Below are 21,890 nucleotides of genomic sequence, written 5' to 3' on the forward strand. Positions count from 1 at the left end.
CATCCATCACCGTTCATAGTCACAAAAATGTCTTTCTTGAGATGAGAACTTTTAAGATCTACTTTGTTCGCGACTTTCAAATATACAATACAGAATTATTAACTACGGTCTGCATGCTATGTATCACACCTCCGTGACTTATTTATGTTATAGCCATACCTTTTGTAAAGAGACTGGCTTTTTGGGTGATGTGAAAGGAGAGGAACTAATGAGAAGACTAAGATCTGCCATCTCATGGGTCTAAAGTGTCAGGAGTTGGCTGGTAAAGGAGCAATGTGGGGCTCCATGAAGGGGTCACTATTAGTGGGTTATGATTCTCAAGCTGGAAATGGTCCAAAATATTTTTTAAAGATTTTATTTATTTATTCATGAGAGACACACAGAGAAAGAGAGAGAGAGAAGCAGAGACATAGGCAGAGGGAGAAGCAGGCTCCCTGTGGGAAGCCCGATGTGGGACTCGATCTCAGGACCTCGGGATCACATCCTGAGCCCAAGGCAGATGCTCAAGCACTGAGCCACCAGGCGTCCCTGAAATGGTCCAAAATAGCCAAAGACAAACTATTCCTTTTCCACAAAGGTCATAGTGATTGATCATTTTGTTCTTATGACAGTTTTTCTTTCAGTCTATCAAGGTGTTTTATTATTTTAAGAGTGCACATGTCTGTGTATAAAAACCTGTGTCTGCGTGTGTATATACTCTAACATTTGTTGAGCATTTACTAGGTGCAAAGCACTGCAAGCTACTTTCTCTGCTCTACATCTAATCCTCAGAACTGTAAAAATGTGAATGGAGAGTTTAAGAAATTCATCTTAGTCCCCAAGTAGTACGTGGAACAGATTAGAACGAACTGAGATGTACCTGTTTCCAGATTAGGCTCTTACTTACCAAATCCATAGCCCTAACCAAGACAATAAAGAGAAAGTAAATATCCTATGGGTGGCTATTCCCTGCTTGTGCTTTTCAGACCAGTAGTTTTTAAGCCTGGGTGTATACTGGAATCAACTGAGGCATTTTTAAAATATTAGGGGCCTAGGCTAGATCTCAAACTTGCAACATCCTCCGCGATACGACCTAGGAATGTGTGACTTTAGAAAGTTGGGACACAGCCAGCCAACCAGGCACTGGCATGTACATTAGTGTCTGGACACAGTACTCTAGACTATAATAAACTCAACTAGTAAATGGTCAAAGTTCCTCTACTATGTTATTCTAGGAAAGACAGCTGGGTAGCCTAGAAAATCTTATAATTTTGCTTTGGTGTAGCTCTAGAATCATCATTTCTGGTCACTGAGAAAACCCTATACATACTGATCGGGTGTTTAATTAAGAATGGAATATCTCTGCACAAGCTTATAGGACATATTCAGAAAAAACTTTTATGACTTTTTGATCCATTCCTTCCCTCAAATATGTTAATTTCCTGTTCTAAATGTATTCTCTTTTGCTGAAGAAAAATGGCAAGTGTATAAAAAGTATCACATTTATCCCTTGGAAAAAAATATGCTAATATTCTCCCATAGTACTCTGTTCCTGCCTGAATGCTAATATCTATTTCAGTGCACTGTAATTTATCAGTTTACAATCATTCTGCTGTCACTAGGCTGTCCAAGGGCAAGATGAGTCTTATTTATCTCTGGGCCCAGCATCTATTGTGTGCTCAATTAATAGTCAATGAATAGACCATCTTTCTCCCTCCCGCCTCCCTCTTTCCTTCCCGACCCTTCTCCTTCATATATATATGAGTATATATGAGTCATATTTATATAAAACCTTTTTTTTTCTCTCTCTCTCTTAGGCTAAGGAGCCAGTACTGCTTTGGTTTGAATTTGAGCTTCTTCACTTATCAGCTTTATGAGCTCAAACAAGTTGCTTAGGATCTTCAATTTTTTCACCTGTAAAATTGGTATCACAGAATATCTCCTTCTAAGGATCATTATGGGCATGAAACTGGAACACAAAGCACCTGGAAAAGTGTGAGACATTTAAAGAAGGTCCAAGAAAATGCTAGCTAGCTCTTTGTGATAATCTTACTGTAGGGCTTCAGGTGCTTAAGGACAAAAGAAGAATAAGATCTAATTTGGGGGGACCCCTGGGTGGGCCGGTGGTTGAGCATCTGCCTTTGGCTCAGGGCGTGACCCCCAGGGTCCTGGGATGGAGTCCCACATCGGGCTCCCCACAAGGAGCCTTGCTTCTCCCTCTGCCTGTGTCTATAACCTCTCTGTGTGTCTCATGAATAAATAAATCTTTTAAAAAATCTAATTTTGGAGTACGTAGAAGTTTCCTTTATACCATCTAGGGGCAAAGTTTACTAAATAAATTAACAATGTATGGAGTTTGTTGGAAGAATGTTTCAAACTACTTAGGTAAGTCAACTGCTTCTAATCACTGTCAAGTAATTTAGAAGCATCATTTCCATACATACAATTGATATGTTAATTACAAGCAATCATTATTTATTCATGAAAAACTATTCTTCTCAGTCCCTCCGCTGTGTCACAGTTTGTTAAGGAGAGGAGCAGTGTGCAGGAGATTTGCTCGATAGTGGCATATGCATAATGTGAGCGGACTTGAGGGGAAAATCATCAACTAAGCAAACACTACAAAAGAGTGGAGAGGATGACAGGAAAAAAATGAGTCTATATAATTACACATATTTTCAACCTGTGAGAATAGTTATAAATATAAAAATGTCTGAACCGTGAAAGCAGAGTGCAGAGCATTGCCAGCAGGCCCAAGGGGCAGAAACCCTAGAGGGAGCAAAAGCTTTAGAAAATAAAAAAAATCTGCGCCAGAAATCCACAAATCTAGCATCTGGCTGAACTCAGCCCACCTTTCAGATCTGGAAGCTAAAATTGGAAACAAATGCAGCTACTACATTTCAGTTGTAAGGCTTTCTAGTAGCTGCTCGACCCATGATGTTCTGGAACCAAGTGGAGGAAAAAAAATTCCTGATGGTTGTTGGGATCGAGATTAAACACACACACACACACACACACACACAAATGGACACAAATATGCAACACACACATTCAATAAACATGTACACACATACGCACGGTCAACATCCACACACACACACACACACACACACACACAACCATCCTCGGGAGTACAAACATGAGCACTAGAGATTTGCAAACAGAAGCTCCTAGAAAAACGAGATCTTCCAATCAGTCTGCTAATGTTTGAGCAGTAAATCTCCCCAAGACGTGCAGGTACAAGGAGCCTTCCCAGTCATGATTCACCAGGTCTGCGCCACTGAATCAATACATGCTCTGTCCAGCCATGGCTTCCCAAGCCGTGACACTCGGTGACCTGGAACCCCTGGGGAGCAGGGACTCTTGCAGATGGTCAGAAACAGGTAGAAACTGCCAGTTCTCAATATTTGCTTCTAGGTGTGGTCTGGCAAATGGGAGGGGGTGTGGAGGTGTGATGACCACCATCCCGCATACCCCCCCCATCCTCACCAATGCACCAATACACTCCACCAAACATGCAAATGTATCTCCGCCTTGACTGGGTCAGCAAATCATCCCACCGACCCTTGGGCCAGCCCTGTGATAGCTCTACAGTAGTGCCTGGGACACCCTCTTTCTTCAGTAAATATGCTGATTTTTTTTTTTCAGATCAGCAGCCCTTGTGGAGTTTGAATTTTCAGTGGACAGGAGGGGAAGCAAAATTATCAACGGACAGGTGCACTGAACCCCAAAGGGCAGCACGAGGCAGGGGAAGGGGAGATCCAACTTCAAAGTCTGAAAGAGCAGGTTTCCTGGACCCAGGGTCGGGCTTGCTCTCTCTGCAATTCTGGCAAGACTCTAAATGCAGACCTACATCATCATCTCCTGCGTCATCTCCTGCTCTGCAGAACCCCAAGACGGGTGGAGCCTGGCTTAAAACGTCAGGCTGGTTTAGGAGGAGTACCTAGGGTCACAATGCAAACCTGCACACTGGCTGAGACCTCTGAGGACAAAGACCAAAGCCCACCGTCCAAACAGTCCCCACTGTATTTCAGGACGGGTGGGCTGTTTTGGTGATGGGGACAAAGCTAATACTGGAAGGTTCTAGGAAAGATTTTGCAATTTAGAAAAAAGGCTTAGTCTATAGGAAGTCTAGGGAATTTTATTTTTTTAAGAATTTTATTTATGTATTTGAGGGAGAGAGAGCATGAGCGAGGAGAAGGGCTACATGAGGGGGGTAGGAGCAAAGGAGGGGGTGCAGAAAGAGACAGACTCCCCACTGAGCAGGGAGCCCAATGTGGGACTTGATTCCAGAACCCTGGGATCATGACCCAAGCCGAAGGCAGACGCTTAACCGACTGAGCCACCCAGGCGCCCAGCTTTGGGGGAATCTTACTTAACTAAGCACGGTACACATCATCCTATCTTCTCCCCCTGCAATAACAACTGGGATCTGTCAACCAGAATAGTGTTGGGTTTCTTTTTTTTTTTTTTCCCCTTCAGTATCTTACTCCATTGTTTTCTAAGAGGTGTCAGAGAGGTTCCAGAAATTGTTCAATCAAACCTTTCAAACGATACACTTTATTATTTAACCTGTTTTAGAATCCGAGATGCCCAGGCAATTCATATAAAACAAAAGGGGAGAAACACAACCAATCTGGGCAGGAGTTGTCCGAGTCCAGAGCTCTCAAATGTGCTTCTTGTGACGTGTAAAAAGCAGCAGGGACATTTATGTTGCTGGGTACCGTGAATAATGAACATTAATAATAGCTGTAACATTTAAGTTAATTGCAGAAACTCAACATTACAGATGCCTTCCTGCAGGAGAAGTGAATATTTAAAGGGTATTTCAGGTTTACTGTCCAACATCTCCCTGGTTCTGCAGATAAATGTCTCTTCCAATTAAAAACACGCCCACAGGATATTCTTGGATTTGTCACCAGTGATTTACACTAAGATTTTTCAGGTAGGTCCACAAAATAAAACTTATTTCAAATGCTCTAACTGGCTCTAACCTCCAAAGATTCTTTTCACCCCTCCTCTCTGGCTCTTGCTGTCACTGGCCATGCAGTGCCCCGAACAAGACACTTTGGGGACATCCTTAATACTCTCTTCGACCCATATCCAATTAACCACCAGACTGATATTCATTCCCCATATATCACCTCATCTTTCCGTCCTCTTATTTCTCATGATTTCTTGCCTGGATTTTAAAATATCCTCTCTCTTATCATCAGAACTCTTCTCCAGATTCTTGTCTGAGTCCCTTGGTCTTTCCATGCTCTTGCTTAGAGCCTGTGAAGAGTCCAACAAGCAGGTAAACACTGTTCTAGAGGGCAGAGACCGTGTCACGTCAACGGTTCCTCCCTAGTACCCAGCACAGGCCCTAGCACTTACCCAGCATTTACCTAACTTATCCGGGGAGGGCTGGCTTCAAAGCTTAGGCCCAAAGATCACCAGCTGTGTGATTTAGGGCAAGTTATTCCATTTCCCTGAGCTTCAGCTCCTACCCATGCAAAATGGGATAACATTTCCTTCTGAGGTATCATTTAAGATTTAATGAACTACCCATGTGAAGTACCACATAGTAAATCTGGCCCACAGAATGCACCCAATAAATGCAGGTTCCTCTGCCCCATGAATATGTCATTTTCTAGAAATAAAAAATAAAAAGTTTGTATAGCATGCAAAATACTTCCCTCAGACACGTGGGCCCAATTTTGTTTCTTTATATTCATTTTCAAAACATGAGCAACATGTATTTTGGTTGTACCACGTATTTTTGTTTCCATCTGTTTTCTTCCCTTAGCCTAGAATGCCCTTTCTTCATTCTCCTGTGGTCGTAAACCACCACCCATCATTCAAAGTCCATTCCAGATAGCATTTGTTCTTTATTATGTCATTTTCTCGCTCCAAATAAAGTTCAAACATCTTACAATGACCTACAAGGACCTTCCCTCTGTACTCCCAGCAGATCTCCTCAACTTTACCTTCTAAGACTCTCCCCCAGCCCATTCATATCCCAAATCATGCTGGAGTTCTGTTCTGTGTTGATTATGCCTTGTTCATTTCTGTCAGAATTTAGTATGACTAGTTCCCTCCCATAAAGTGTCCAAGTAAAAAAGGCTCGGTTTTACTGTTATATAGGGGGATACAGAATAAATCCAGAGTGGGATAAAAATTACCCAGTTACTTAAAAAAATGGATAATGTATTGGCAAAGATTTGGTGAAATTTATGTTCTCATACAATGTAGAAGTATAAATTGGAGGTCAGTTTGTCAGTGTCCATTACGAATAAGGTACACCCACATCTCCCTAACCTTAGCCCCATATTAGTAGTCACCCTAGAAAAACAGTCACCGGCATACACAAAGATTTTCATTGAAGCTGCGTTCACAATAACGAATAAAACAAAAAGCCAATTGGGCAATGAGCTAAATGTCCATCAATGGGGGAATGCTTGGATTCACTGTGGTACTCACATATCACAGACTACTGCACAGTAGATTAAACATCTAAGTATGTACTGACAAGACAAGCTATCCAAGACAAACTTCTTTTTAAAAACCTTACTTATTTGAGGGACAGAGTGAGAGCGAGTGTGGGGGGAGGGCAGGAAGGGACAGAAGGGGAAGGAGAGAGAAACCCAAGCAGACTCCCCACTGAGTGTGGAGCCCGATGTGGGGCTTGATCTCATGACCCTGAGATCATGACCTGAACTAAAACCAAAGTCTGGATGCTCAACTGATCATGACTCCCAGAGACCACCCCCCCAAGACATACCTCTAACTGAGAAAGCAAGTCACAGAATAATAAGCACATATGAAAATATCAATGCAGTTTTAAAACTTACTTATAAAAATAATAATATCTAACATTCACTGCATGTTTACTATTAGGTATTGTTCTAAGTGCTTTAAATGTATCAAAATAGTTACTCTTCCTAAGAACCTAGAGAGGTATGTAATGTTATCATCCCAATTATGTATGAGGAAACTGAGGCACAGTAAGTTTCCAAGGGCACACCATTAATGGGTAATGACTCTGTCTCCATGCTTGTAATCACTGCTCTGTATTATCGTACTTGTTTAGGTCTAAAAATGAATAAGTAATTAGGGCGCCTGGGTGGTTCAGTGGTTGAGCGTCTGTCTTCCACTGAGGTCGTGATCCCGGAGTCCCGGGATCGAGGTCCGCATCAGCCTCTCTGTGGGGAGCCTGATTCTCCCTCTGCCTGTGTCTCTGCCTCTCTCTGTCTCTCATGAATAAATAAAGTCTTTAAAAAAATAAAAATAAGTAAATAAATGTAAATATATGTATGTAAGTGTAAAGAAAAATGTCAGCACAAATACCCACTATCAAAGTGTTTCTTCATGGGGGCGGGTGAAAGGAGGAACTAGAATCAAGTGAAAAAAGAGAAATGGATAAAGGGACTTTTAAAAAAATTAACTACAGTCTTTTCACACTGAATCATTTGGAAATTTTATAAGGATGCATTCATGTATTTTTTTGTATGATTTGTTTTAATACATTAGCCCGGTATCATCACAAGGAAAATAAAAGGGAAAATCATTCTAGAACAAAGTGAAGGAGGTGGGACAAAAGGTAATTCTGCTTAAAAAGTGCTTTGAGGCAAAGCTTTGAAGTATTTGAGCAAAAATACATTATAACTGTAATTGCCTGGATAATTTAGGTGAAATGAAGGGATTTCAGCTGCATTACTGCAGAAATTACAGAAGTAGAAGTGGGGTCTGTGTGAGCCACCGACATTCCATTTGACCAGCCATGACTGAATGGCTTTTCTGCTGGCACCATTAATTTGCTGAAATCTGCCTGAGTTTTCCTTTCTCCCACATCCTCTCGGTTGTTTACTGGTCTGTGCTGGCACTTCAGTTATATGGCCTGGTAGATTATTCACGCTGAAGTGAGAATGCTATCCGTTCAGGTTTTCAGGGAATGATGTTTGATTGAGAAATGGTGGGGAAGAATTATAAAATACTGCAGGTTTAAATTTTTCCTTTTCACCTAATGGCTCCTGAGATGAAAAATGGCAGTGATTTTAAAGCTTGATGGATGTGAGATCCGGAGAGACAGGGACAAATCAGTCCACCCAGGAAATTTTTTTGAAAATGCAACGAGTCGGCTTTATATGCCTACTTTCAAATGATTATAATTGACTCTCTGCCCCCTGTCCCCCAAATGACAACGTGGTGTGGAAACAAAGCAACAGAGCTATTCCCTACAGAACAGATTCATAATAAGATCTGTTTCTCCTCTTACTACATACACATCATGTCCACGCCTGGTTGCCCTGCCTCTCATTGTGGCCCTTTCTAAACCACTTTTCATGCTGCAATCACAGCAGTGATTCTAAAATGCACATCTGATCTTGTCATTCTCTTGCTTAAAATCCTTCCGAGTTCCTGGATTGCTTGGACACGGCCTGCAGTCTTCAGGCCCGTGTACCTCATTACGGCCTGGCCCCTGCTGGTATTTTCAGGCTCCAAAGAGAAGGACTGGCAATTCTGTCTCATGTCTGGACTCTGTTATTGTGCCCTGTGAGGTGGCTCTTTCATATTCCTCGCTGCCTCCATTCACCCACGGTGTCTACCTGCCTATGACTCTCGTCTACAGACACCCCATGCCCCCTGTCCCATGCCTGTTCGTGATCTCCTACAGAACCCCACACTTATGCCTATCTCTTCCCTAAGCCTATAAATAAGAAATAAGAGGCATTTACTTTTTGTGTCACCAATGACTAAGACATCAGACCCAATATTTGGCTGAATGAATGAATGAATGAATGAACGAACGAATACCTGAATTTCACAAATTGGTTAGTGTTCATCAACAAAGTTGTAACTAAGCTATGTGGTCACTTCTCTGAGAAAGCAATGGTTTCTTGAATTAACAGCTGCTGCTATAATTCTAAAATGGTAACAAGGGTTACAACTGACATTGATTCGGGTCTTACTTTGTGTCAGGGACCGTGTTATGATATTTTAACACCAAAACATTTAAAACCACGTAGCTGCTGTTATCAGCTTCTGCAATGAGGAAAGTAGGGGGTCAGAAAAGTTAGCAAATCACTCCTCAAACCTCCACTGAGTTAGTCTGTGAGAGTTCAGCTGCCCAGGTCATCCGGAGTGCTTAGCAAAAGCCTGGGCTGCAAGCTCTCCAAGGAAGCCTTTCCGGGCACTTTTGTTCCTGATGTGGTGACTTATGCTGGTGCCTTTGTCTGTTCTATTTCTAAGCCTAATATCTGGGGATTTTTAAATTGCCATTTTAATGTAGTGGCATATATATTGAGTAGAAGATATATTTTTTTAAAGTTACATTCTTTAAATAGCAAAAACTTTTTAAAAAAGTATAGGAGGGAACTAGTCCTTTGTTGCTACTACCACTGACCTCACCTGTAGCTCCCTCATTGCTTCTCTAAAATGTCAGCTGCTCTTCTGTCTTAGGGACCTTGCATTGACTCTTTCCTCTGGATGGACTGTTCTTGCCTACATACTCATGGGGATGACCCCCAAATCTCCTTCCATCCTCTCCTCAAACATCACCTCACCGAGGCTCTTCTGACCACCTAGCACCACACCACTCCTTCCTGTACCCTGGCACTCCCTAGCCTTCTGATGCTGTACTGATTTCTTTTCTCCCCCCCCAATACTTGCCATCATCTAACATTATGGATGTTTATTTATTTATTTCATGTATTGTTTATCTGCGCTACTGGAATTTAAATTCCATGAAAGAATTTCTCTCTCTCTCTCTCTCTTTCACCAGAGACCCCCTGATTGCCTCAAATAGTGCCTGGCACATGACAGATGGTTAAAAAATAGTAGAAGATATATTTTTTTTAAAGTTACATTCTTTAAATAGCAAAAACTTTAAAAATAAAAAAAAAAAGTATAGGAAGGAACTACTCCCTTGTTGCTACTACCACTGACCTCACCTGTAGCTCCCTCATTGCTTCTCTAACATGTGATCAATGGCAGGGTTCCTTCTCATGGGTCCCATAATTCTGAATGAATGAATGAATGAATGAATGAATATCAAGACTATTACCAGGCAATGTCATATAACCTTGTTTGGCTACATGTGTGCTCTAGAAACAGGGAATATAACTATCTCTCATCAATTTTTATTTTTATCTCTCAAACTAAAATTTCAGTGGAATAACTGTGCAGCTAATGTATTAGAGAAAGCAGATGACTGTGGATAGATTGAGAGAGAGAGTGACACGGAAAAGATAAAGTTTAAAGTCTGACTCAGGTCTCCCATTTCTAGAAATAATTGAAGGTGCATCAGAGGGAATTTTAATGAGTATATTTGATTTTATTCACAGGATAATCAAATATGCCTAATAATTTGCACATAATTAACTTCTTGATATTTTTCCTAATAAATTTTTTTAGAGGTCAAGAGGGTTAAAAGTGATTGGGCTTCTTTATGGAACACTCCAAATATGTGCAATATACATTCAATACAACTGGAGGAAATATTTTTAAGATCTACAAATACTGATGCCACAAAATGATGCGTGATCTGATAACTAGCATCATATGGCTTTGCATTATCCCTCCTGCGAATTTCATTTAATAAAATAAGACCCATGTGAAACGGTGTGTGCAGTGGGTTCCTGTGGTAATTAGCTCTAAGTTGCTGCACCATGGGCAGTGATATTTAAAGTTGCTTCCTACATTGCCTAAGAATGAATAACAACAGAATAATCATTTAAATTTTCTAAAAATTTAAACAGATCACGAACACACACACAAAAAAAGAAGTTTAGGATTAGCAGCCTGGTGGTCAGCCTCATTCTAGACCCACTGTAAAACTCAGGGAGCTCTCAGGGTCTCAGGTTCCCTGCAGACTTCAGTTCCAGACTTTATGGAGTGGTCAAATAGATAACAGTACCATCTCGATTCAGGCAGAAAAGTGGAGAGGCCTTAGCATATTCCAGTTCATGACATACTGGTACACTATTTCTACAAACTACCCAAAGCTAAATCTAAGGCCAATTATGAGTGATGTAGCCATTTCTATTTATGAAAAAAACTTGACTTGATGTTTCCAGAATTAGATAAAAGTAAGCCCCTTTAGGGTATGATCTATGTATGATCTATGCAGCTTAAACTGCTCCTTTCCCAGTGCCAAGCATAAGGGCACATGGTTAACAATTCTTTTTTGGCAGTCTGATCAAATCCTTCAAAGTGATTTCTTAAAATACTGCTTGCCTGTAGAGACGGATTCACTCATGGTGAGCTGTCAATCTCTTTGCCTTTGTCACCCAGGGTAATTAAGATCAATGGCAGGGTTCCTTCTCACGGGTCCCATAATTCTGAGACAAGCCTTGGATGAAGTCTCCTTTCCAGAACGGTTGTCATTTGTGAAACTCCCTGCATGTTATGATTTGGAAGAAGTCTATGGCTCAATATGACACTCTCTGCAAATTCATTAAAAGTGATCATACCCGATGGCTAACTTTAGAAAGGTGTGGTTCTGGCACCACAACTGCCAAGATTCCTTCCCTCCATTTCCCACAGCTGAGGCTCAGCAACGAACATCTAAGTTTGGGCATCTGACATGGATCATCATGGACACAGAGCTCCTGATGTGTTAAATGACTGCCATCTGTATCAGTGTCTTCTGTCTTTGTAAATGTAATCAAGGACGAGACAAGATCAAAATCCATTGTGGAAAATTGCACAAACTTGACTTACGTTGGCCTGCATTTCGTTAGGTATACCTGTAGAGCCAAGGTATATTGGCGGATTAACGACATCCTAACTGTGCCTTAGGCTGGTGCGAGCGGCCTGTAGACCAACATTTAATAACCTGAAAGAATGCTCTTTCTCAAGCCAGTTAAGCTTAAACTGAATCATCAAACATAGCTCTTAGGCAACAAAAATTGGCTTCTCTGCTAATGGTTAAAACAGTAACCGGTAATCGGGTTTGGTGAATTCCTCAAAGCCAAAACGAGGCCAGAACTTGCTGTAGCACAGAAATCTAAGACAAATGCTGTATACCTTTGAGATAAACCACACAGTTCTCAGCCCCCAGAAGGACGAAGATTACTTCCATTTTCTGCATTTGCAAATTAAGACTTTGTAGCAAGAGGAAATACAGACAGACCCATCTGGGAGTTGAAGGAAAAAGGCAGTTAGATAATAATATACAGCAATAATGGTGGGTTTTTTTTTTTTTTTGGTGGAAAGATAAAGTCGTATTTTTGCCAGTGCCACCTATATTAATTATCTCTTTTACCATCGTTTCTATTAGGCAAGGCAGATGGGATAGGTGCCATTATATCCATTTTGCAGTTGGAAGAACACGAAAAAAAATCCAATGACTTGTCAATACCAGCCAATGAATAGCATCCAACTGCCTCTGGACTTAGAATGGTCAATGGGGGATTTTACTGTCTCTTGAAGATACACAGAAAATAAAGGAAATAGTCTGAGCTGGAAGTTTAAATGCATATGCAGGCAAAACTGTTAAGGCAGGAAGGAGACTCTTACCAGTCTTAAAGGAAAAGAATTTAAAGTCAGTGTAAGTAATAGTTAATAAGAATTAATAGCTAGTGGCAAGTACCTTCACATACTTTCTCTTAGTGAATCCCATCCGCCCTGCGAGAAAGGTGGTGTTATTTCTGGATTACACATGATGAAATTGAGTTTCAAAGAATAAATGATCATTTTATGGTTAGAATATCCTTACACTCCCCAGAAACTGTAAGAACTTGAATTCTAATATCTTCTTTGAGATGTTGAAAGTATCAATCAGCAATAAAGTATAAGTTTTCTAATTTCCATTAAAAGCAACAATAGAAAGCCAGAGAATGGCTTCTGAAGCTGTCATTGGGTGCCAGATCTCAGTCAAAGTGGTTTAAGGGTATGGAAAGAAAATGTCAATACAGGAAAAAAAAAAAAAAATACTATTCTTAGACGGTGAAAAAATATAATACATTTCATTTCGTAAAGAAGAGCCAGAGAAGGAATCAGAAATCCTTAGGCCATCACCAGATTTCAGAAATGATGGACATCAAGATTCCACTATTGCACTTAGAAGGAAGTAAAACCTCTCTGGTAGCACCTGGGAGAACCTGCCCCAACTGGCTCCCAGTGAACTCTTGGGCTCACCTAATCGGACTCCCCATGACCCAATCACCCTCTTCTTTCAGCCACTCCTCCCATGGTAAGTCACGGACTTCCTAGTTATAAGTATAAATTTGTGTTTTCTGTGTAAATTTCCCCCCACTCCTCTCGGCTTCCTTCAGTCCACACCACGGTGGCAAAAACAAAACAAAACAAAACAAAACAAACAAACAAACAAAAAACAGACTCAGAAGTAGCTGAAAACCTTTGGCTGAAAAGCAGAGACGGCTGCATTGTTTTCCATCATCCAAAGACAACACAAGATCGGGGGCGGGGGGGGGGGGTATAGGGCAGATAGGATGCAGAAAGGCTTCACTAACCACATAGACCAAAACTACAAGGAGCAAAGTACCTGAGGTGGGAGGGGAAGAACAGGAGGAGAAGGGTGGCCAAGATGCGGCACATGCCATCCTGAGAATGGAAAACCAATTTGCCCACGGCCTGTGGACAGCCGGTCCTGTTCTGTAGTCCTGGACATGAGTAAGCCCTCTGGGTTTAGGATATCAGCACACTCTAGAAGGCTGGATAATGGCCCTCAATGGTCTCATTCCCTGGAACCTGTAAATGGTGCCTTACCTGGAAAAAGGGTCTTTGCTCTTATAATTAAGAATCTTGAGATGAGGAGATTATCCTGCATAATCTTGGTGGGCCCTGAATGCAACCACAAGTGTCCTTATAAGAGAGAAATGGAGGAAGATTTGACAGAGAAGAGAGAAAGGTGATGTTACCATGGAGGCAGAGATTTGAGTAAGGTAGCCCCACAGGTCAAGGAACCCAGGCAGCCACGAGAGCTGGAAGAAACGAAAAAAGGATTGTCCTCTAGAGTCTCAGGAGGTGCAGAGCCCTGCTCACACCCTGGTTCTGGGTCATTTAACGGATTTCAGACTTCTGGCCTCTAGACCTATGAGAGAATACATTTCTGTTGTTTACGCCGTCAAGTTTGTGAGAATTTGTTGGAGCAGCCAAGGGAAACTAATCCAGACCTGGAGTGAAAACCTCATTACTCTGGCCAGTGTAGAACTGAACTGAATCAACAGCATCATTTCCTTTAGGTTGGGATAAGTGATAGAGACAGCACCAGTCACACAGACATTTACCCGTATACTTATTATCAGCATCGTTTTCTTACTCTCCACCAGGCAGAAAGTTCCATGAGAGTCATAACCCTTTTTTTTATTTTGTTCACCATCTATACCCAGGGCTTACGGGCTCAGCAGCTGTCACATAATAATTGCTCTGCAAATAATTGTTGAATAGATGAAAAAAAAAAAAAAACCCTGCTGAAATAGCTGCACAAAATGGGGAAGACACAAACAACGAATGGTAAAAATAACTCTGAGAGCGATGCCTACACCAGCAACTACATTGAACAGTCAAGTATCCATCATCAGCAAGCTAAATAGAGATGTAGGGCAGCCTGACCCCCTGCATAGGAACGCTTTCTAGCACCTAGAGATCCGTACTTCATTACCAGCTACATGTGAGTGTGTCCTGGCATGGAGGTGGCTTCGGTGAGTTTTACCAGCACAGTCTCAGTGGATGCTCAGGGCTCCAGTTGCTCTGGTAATGTCTGAGAGCCATTGCTCGCAGTGCCCATTCCTGCCAGCTGAGATCACAGGGCAGGAAGGCAGCAGTTCTAGTGGGGTGACACAGCTTTTTCCTGTTCCACTTTTTTTTTTTTTTTTTAAGATTTAATTTATTTGAGAGAGAAAGAAAGAAAGAGAGAGCAAGCGAACAAACAAGAGATAGCACAAGCAATGGGGAGGGAGAAGCTGACTCACCGCTGAGCAGGGAGCCCAATGCGGGACTCGATCCCAGGACCCTGAGATCGTGACCCAAGCCGAAGGCAGATGCTTAACCTACGGGGCCACGCAGGCACCCTTTGTTCTGCTTTTTAAGTGAAAAGATCTCTGATCAGGAGCCAACTCAGTGGTGTCTGGAGCCAACTCAGGAAGGGGCCAGGCCGCCACCAGCTCGGTGTTGCACGGCATTGGATTACGTGGTTGCCCTGCGCGTGTCATTCCGAAGGGGCTGGGATAAAACAGCACAATTGCGTTTCTCGTGGCTCCTTCACAGTTGTGAGTGGGGTGTCACATGATGTCATCCAGAGAACAAAACATTTTCAGTACGTAACTGAAATTCCAGCTTGCACTCCCGTTTAATTCTAGCCCAGACAATCTCCCATTTGGCTGCTGAGAAAGGTAAAGAACCTGGAAGGGATTCCTAGGCAGGGAGGGTGTGAGGAGACTAGCTTGAGGCCCCGTAGCCTCGAACGGAGTTGAGGATCCTCACACTAGCCTCTACAGAAGGGAAGACTAAGGCTCGGCCTCCCTGCCTCCCTCCACCACAGTGCTCAGGTCTACACCTGCTCCCCTCCCGCCACCAAGCGGACCACCACAGGGGCTGTGGATCCATCAGGGCTGTAACTGGCTCTCCAGGCCACACTGTGTGTGGTCTCTCAGATTTCTATCCCTGGCATGGAGCTGAGGAGAGGGTTCATATACGGCACAACTCAGATATATTCAGGCCAAACTCTTCAGGCCCCTTCGGTATTCTGAGCCACCCGAGTTCAAGGAAACACATCCTTTTCCAAAACATTACTATTTTTAGGAATGGTTCTTAACTTTTGAAAGGTCAGAGCCCCTCGTGGGAATCTGAGAAAAAAAGAGACGCTGTCCCCACCAACAATGCACTTAGGTAAACCTGTAACAGTTCAGAAACCTTGATCTTTTCTACAGACAGATAAAAATACTAATTTATTAGTGGCTGAGATAGATATTTAGCATTAAATTACAATGAATAAGGCCAGATGGCCTGAGTTAGAATTCCCAGCTCTTCGGGAGCTGTGTGACCTTGGGCAAGGTTTCTTGATTCCTCTCTTTCTCCCCATTTGTAAAATGAGAGTACTCAAGGTAGCACCCACCGCAGAAGATCATTACAGAGAAATAACAAATTCATTGTGTAAAGTGCTTACAGTGGTGTCTGGAGCTCAACAATTCTATACGGAGCCTCGATCATGCACACAGCTCTGTTTGAAGACTGAAGATGAGGCAATGAGCAAAAATTACTGCTGCCAATGGTCACACGTTCTGATGCAGAGCTTAAATTTTCAGAGAAATCTTGGTGCATTTCATAGCAACTTTAAAAAAAATCACCTTATTTGTGTTTTCTCTTTGTTCAGATAACAGGTAAATAATATTTTCATACAGATTTCCCTTCTGGGATGCTGTAGCTCCACAGGGCTCAAATCTAAGGAATTCTAATTTTTGTTTCGTCCTCATTCCACACCTGACAGCATTTCTGCATAAATAATTTAGACTGTGAGTACTCACCCTTAACTTGGCATAGGTATTTATAAAATGGGAAAAAGGCCAAATTCCAGGAAAATCATTTATTCTGCTTCATCCCTAAACTTTTACTCATTCATCTGTTATGCTTAAAAATCAATTAGCACTGTGCATACACTGTATCAACAGCTTTATTTAGGATTAACTACAGAGCTGGGCAAATTTAACTGCAATTTTCCTACCAATGATGCTCTAAAAACATGCATGGATTTCAGAGGCTAATGAAGGCCTCTTCTCACTGCCACATATTTTTAAAGTGCTCATGCTTCTATTATCTTTCTGTCTTCTGCCTTCTGCTTCCCACCTGGCCTCTCTCCTATCAGTACCAGGAGGATATCGTATTTCAGGTTGATTCTTGTGGACTTCCTCAGTTTAAAAATGATTATTAGGGAATGATTATAAATTCATAGGAAGCTGAACAGAAACAGAGAGGGAAGTCCCTCGTACCCTTTCCTCAATTTCTCCCAATATTAACAACTTGTAAAACTATTGCTTAATGTTAAAAATAGGAAATTGATGTTGGCTCAATCCATGGAACTTATTCAGATTTCACTGGGATTGATTTTTTACATAACCAATAATCACATTTGGTAAGGATCAGTTATGACCACAATAAAGGCTGAAATTCCGTTCATGTGTGTATTTCAGTATGGGTTTCTGCGTATCCATTTGTGTGTGTGTCCGTGTGTGTGTATTTGTGCGCACGAGAGTGAGCGAGCGAGCAAGCGAGAAAGAGCAACAAACTCTATCCCTACCCATTTCATGCGACTGTTCTGAGGAACGAATTGGGAACCTCATATAAATGCTGTTTATAAACTATAAAGCACTAAATAAAGAGGAAGTATTATATTGTAGTAGGTTTCTAATCTTTGTGTTCAGGAAAAAAAAATCTCAAAAAAAAAAAAAAGGAAAAAAAGTCTCTCATTAGCAGTGTACACAGAGAGGAGAAGGTGGAGCCCACTTACCTGTACAAGGAGGGGTGTGTGTGGGGGTGTGTATAGCAGTCTCAGCAAAATCCCATCTAAGGATACAGAATCACAGTTACAGAGTTAGAAGGGACCTTGGGGCCAACTGCCCCAGCTCTCTACACAACACACATCCTCTAAACGGCTCCTTCAAGGTGGTCTTCTAAACTCTGATTAAAAGTTCAAATGATGGACACATACTGTTTTATGATTCGGTCTTTCCCTATTTATAGAGTCTGTATGTTTAAAAGCTCTTTATTATAATAAGCTGAAATAGCCCTCCTGATGCCGTTTACCCCAAGGTGCTGCTGGTTCTCCTCTATCAGGCACCTCACACGATGCAGGACAACTGAAGGCAGCCATCATTCCCCTAAATCTTCTCTCCTCCATCCGAAACAACTCACTTCCTTCTTTAACATGCTCATTGTCTACAAGACTGCTCATCTCTGGAAGAACTGCATTGTTCTCCATAAGGACGGAACCGGTCTGGAGCACAATGGGGTCCAGCACATTCCAGAGCTGGATCAAGTCTCCTTCCGTGTCTGTACACTAAATTTGTAATAACGCCCCCTATACTCACATTAATATGTTTTTTGTGGGTTTTCTTTTTTTTTTTTGTGGGTTTTCCCCCCAACTTCACTCATATTCCTCTCGAAATCTATCGAAATCCCCAGGCTTTTTTGTTCTTTCAGGTTTTGAGGTTTAGCCATTCCCCCATTGCCGATTTTGCACATGGGTGGTTAGTTTTCTAGGCACAAGAGCAAGACTTCATGTAGATTCTCATTAAATTAGACCTATTCCACCATTTCTGAGATTTTTTTTTTGTTTTGTTTTGTTTTTTATCTGGACTCTGTCACTAAATTTATTTACTGTCTCTGCTGGTTCCACATTGGCTGCACCCTTTATAAATGGTCCTTTAGTCCTTTCTCAAAATTGCTGATGAAATACTTGGGCAGAGAAGGGTGAAAAGGAGATCATTAGAAAGCTATAAATTTGAACAGTAACATTTTGACCTTCTGTTAATGTTAAATTTTAATTGAGCATTCAGCCCTGTTTTTACTGAAGGTTGACATAAGAAGTAGCCCCACACAAAAGGCCTCTGTATTTTCTATAACATTGTATTAGGTGATTCAATGTCTCGTTTGTATGAATCCCATGGGAAATTTCTCTGGAGCTCAGGAATAGAAAAAAAATTCCCTCCAATGATAGCTGAGCTGGTATGAGTTTCCTTCTGTTTTTATCTTCTAAGACACTAAGAGAGAAACTGAAAATCACTTGCTCAATTGCTGTACCTTTTATTTCTATTTATTTATTTTTTCCCTCTTTCCATCATCCTACTTTATTTCCTAACATGTCATGTTAATAGTTCTGTATATACATGTTTTATTTTTTACCAGACACTGTGACCTATCCTTTTTAAAAGGAGGGAAGGAATAAAAACAAACATACATAATCAAGACATCCTATCAAATGTCTTTTCAGATGCTTAAAGATCCATGGAATAATTTCTTCACTTTCCAAGTAGGACTTTAGGAAATTTTCCCCAGAGTACTTGCACTGAAGTAGTTCAGGTTTGCTTCAGCCCTTCACATCATTCTCTTCTAAAATTTGTTCTTGGTTAGTAATGACATGGTCTCAGTATCTTCCATGTTGAGTTCCCCAAATGGTACTTTAAAGTGTAAAGAGAAATCATTTGATTATTTGCTAATCTTTTCTCTCTCTCTCTCTTTTTTTTTTTTTTTTTTTGGCTCTTCCGTTACAGGGTGTTTGTTTGTTTGTTTTAAGTATTTCCATCTGACTGAAATTTATACTGAAAAGACTTCTAGATTGGGTGTTAGAAGAACCGGGGTTCTTGCCTGGGATTAACTACTCTGCATGGCTATGAAAAACTCATGAAGTTTCTCAGTTGCAGAATGAAAACTATCTCCTGATGAACATCTGGTCAACATCAGGGACTGTTAGAATATATTTAGAATAGAATATTTAGAAATAGAATATTTACTTTTAAATACTTTAAAATGGGTAGTTGATAATACATAGTTGAATTATATGGATGTGTAATATTTGAAATCCTGACTTTAGGAGCTTAAACCAGTCCAAGGTGGTCAGCAAGCATTATATTAGAAAGGCAATACTCTGGAACTTGGCCACCATAAAAGAATCTGAACAAATGATGCTTTGCTTATTAGCAAAAATATGTCAAAAATGGATTCAAAATTGGCAAATTAGTGACTCGTTAACTTACCATGATAAATGAGACTTAATTGGTAAAATTAAAAGTTTTAAATATGTGGAATATTAAAGAACATTGAATGGTAGAGCCTGATGGGTCTGACTCCATTCTCCTATACCCCCTGCAGCTGCCCAGATAAAGTCACATGGTCACTGCAAGGAATGCATGAGAGATTATAAAATGCCTACAGATGTTGCCTTAGAAATATTTGGGTTTAACAAAGGCTCTTTAGCTCCTTTGACAGATAGAAGTCAACCAACCACCTATTAAATTGATTTCATTGACATTTATTGTTGCCATATATAATCGCAATTTCTATTAGTGTACTTTTGGTTCCTTTTTTTGTTTTTTTTTTGTATTTTTCATTTTTAAAAAATCTATACTTTCTTTTGACCTTCCCAATATATTCAGATAAACTGTAGTAAATTCATACACTGTGGCATAGATTACTTTGTGACATGATTGCATGGCCTAGTCTACAGCCTCTATTAGAAAGCTGGACTCTGAAACTATTGGTTGAAATGTGCTTTGAAAAAGTCATAGTTAACTAAAAGTCTACAAGAAAGCTCATCTCAAAGCATTGTTACATGCAAAAAAGTGAATGAAATGCCAATTTTAGAATTGGAATGCTGAAGTGATCTAGAATATTCATGGATTGATGATTTTGATGGCCATCAGCAGAGCTGAATGAATAGTGTGGGGTTCTACAAAGCTATTAGGCTAAAAATGAAAAAAGAAATAAACAAAATACAAGATATAAATACACAAGAATCTACCCCCTAGATACCAAAATCACATTCTGGATGTATTTTATTTTGGATATTGTCTTCTAAGCAGAGATCAACATGGCCACAAATAACCCAGACCTAGCTGATGTGTTAAAATCTTAAGATCTCAGGAAAAAGATCTTAGGTTAATATACAGGTAAACGGTGATTTGTTTGTTTTTTAAATATTTTATTTATTTATTCATGAGAGACAGAGAGAGAGAGAGAGAGAGAGGCAGAGACACAGACAGAGGGAGAAGCAGGCTCCGTGCAGGGAGCCCGACGTGGGACTCGATCCTGGGTCTCCAGGATCAGGCTCTGAAATGAAGGCGGCGGCGCTAAACCGCTGAGCTACCCGGGCTGCCCTGATTTGTTTTTATTTAAACTTCTGAAATGTATGCTTTTTAGATTATTTCTGATGTAAGTAGAAGTTTTGGAGAGAAAATGATTCATTTCAGATAAAGTTATTTCTTTAGCAAGTCCTTATTACATATGGAGGTAATGCTATCCAAAGAATATGAAGGTTAAAAAATACTTTAAAATGTTTTATGTTTTAATCTGCCTTAATAACTCTGTGTCAAAATTAAAATATATACGATGAATACATAACATAATCAAACTTATTGGGGCAAGAGGCTAATGTATTTTTATTGTTAAAGCTGTACATTAAGGAATTATCTGTGCGTTATCTTTTTCCATTAAAATTATCCTTCCTCTTTAACTTAAAATAAAAAATACAGGGCGAGAAGTTTTATCTTTACGTTTTAAATGTGTGTACTTTTATAGTAATTTGAATAAAAAAGTACCTCGGAATTATTATGTTCTTCTAAATATTAATTCGATCAGAGCATCATGTTGGGGAAGATTCTACTCATTGGGATAATTTCTTGGGATGGTTTTCTAACCAGCTCATACTTCTCATACCCAAACAGATGAAATGAGACATAAGAACTATAAAATGACTGCTTGTGTAGGTGTAATGTCCATCAATGCTGAGGGAGTCATTTGAACACAAAATGATGATTTGTTCTAGGATTTCAACATTTGACTTTAGTAACAGCAGGGGGTGGAAATATGCTTAGGGGAGAAAACCTCTGGTTATTTTATGAACATACCACTCCGTTCACTGATAGCAGCTGGTCTCCCCTTTTGAGGCCTCCGTGTCTTTCGGCCACGCCTCCAGGAATGATGCGAGAGATGTAAATGGGGGAATTTTGCTCCTTTCCTCCCATCACGTTAAAACCAAGGCCTTCATCAGTCTTTGGCAGTTCGACTACCCGAGGGTGGGAGTGGCCTTCACTAGCTGCAAAAGCTGCAACTGTTGCCTGAAAGAAAAGATGGTCATTTGGTAATAAAACGAGGGGAAATAAGGCTGATCATATGCTTTGCAGTGGGTGGGCTCAGGCAACTCCTCTTATTTTTATAGCATTCTCCTGTGGAAAAAAGAATACAACGGGGAGGGA

The 21,890-nt window shown here is 40.7% G+C and overlaps 1 protein-coding gene across 2 annotated transcripts in view; it reads right to left on the reverse strand.

Moving 5' to 3' along the window:
- LIN7A (lin-7 homolog A, crumbs cell polarity complex component) overlaps nt 1–21,890 on the reverse strand; it is a 127,759-nt gene that overhangs the window by 17,063 nt on the left and 88,806 nt on the right. For both annotated transcript variants that reach the window (XM_072772903.1, XM_072772902.1), the window contains exon 6: nt 21,543–21,752. In XM_072772903.1, the coding sequence (XP_072629004.1) occupies nt 21,543–21,752 (210 nt within the window). The remainder of the gene's footprint in view (nt 1–21,542; nt 21,753–21,890) is intronic.

Source organism: Canis lupus, chromosome 13, assembly GCF_048164855.1.
Source record: "Canis lupus baileyi chromosome 13, mCanLup2.hap1, whole genome shotgun sequence".
In the NCBI taxonomy this organism is placed as follows: Eukaryota; Metazoa; Chordata; class Mammalia; order Carnivora; family Canidae; genus Canis; species Canis lupus.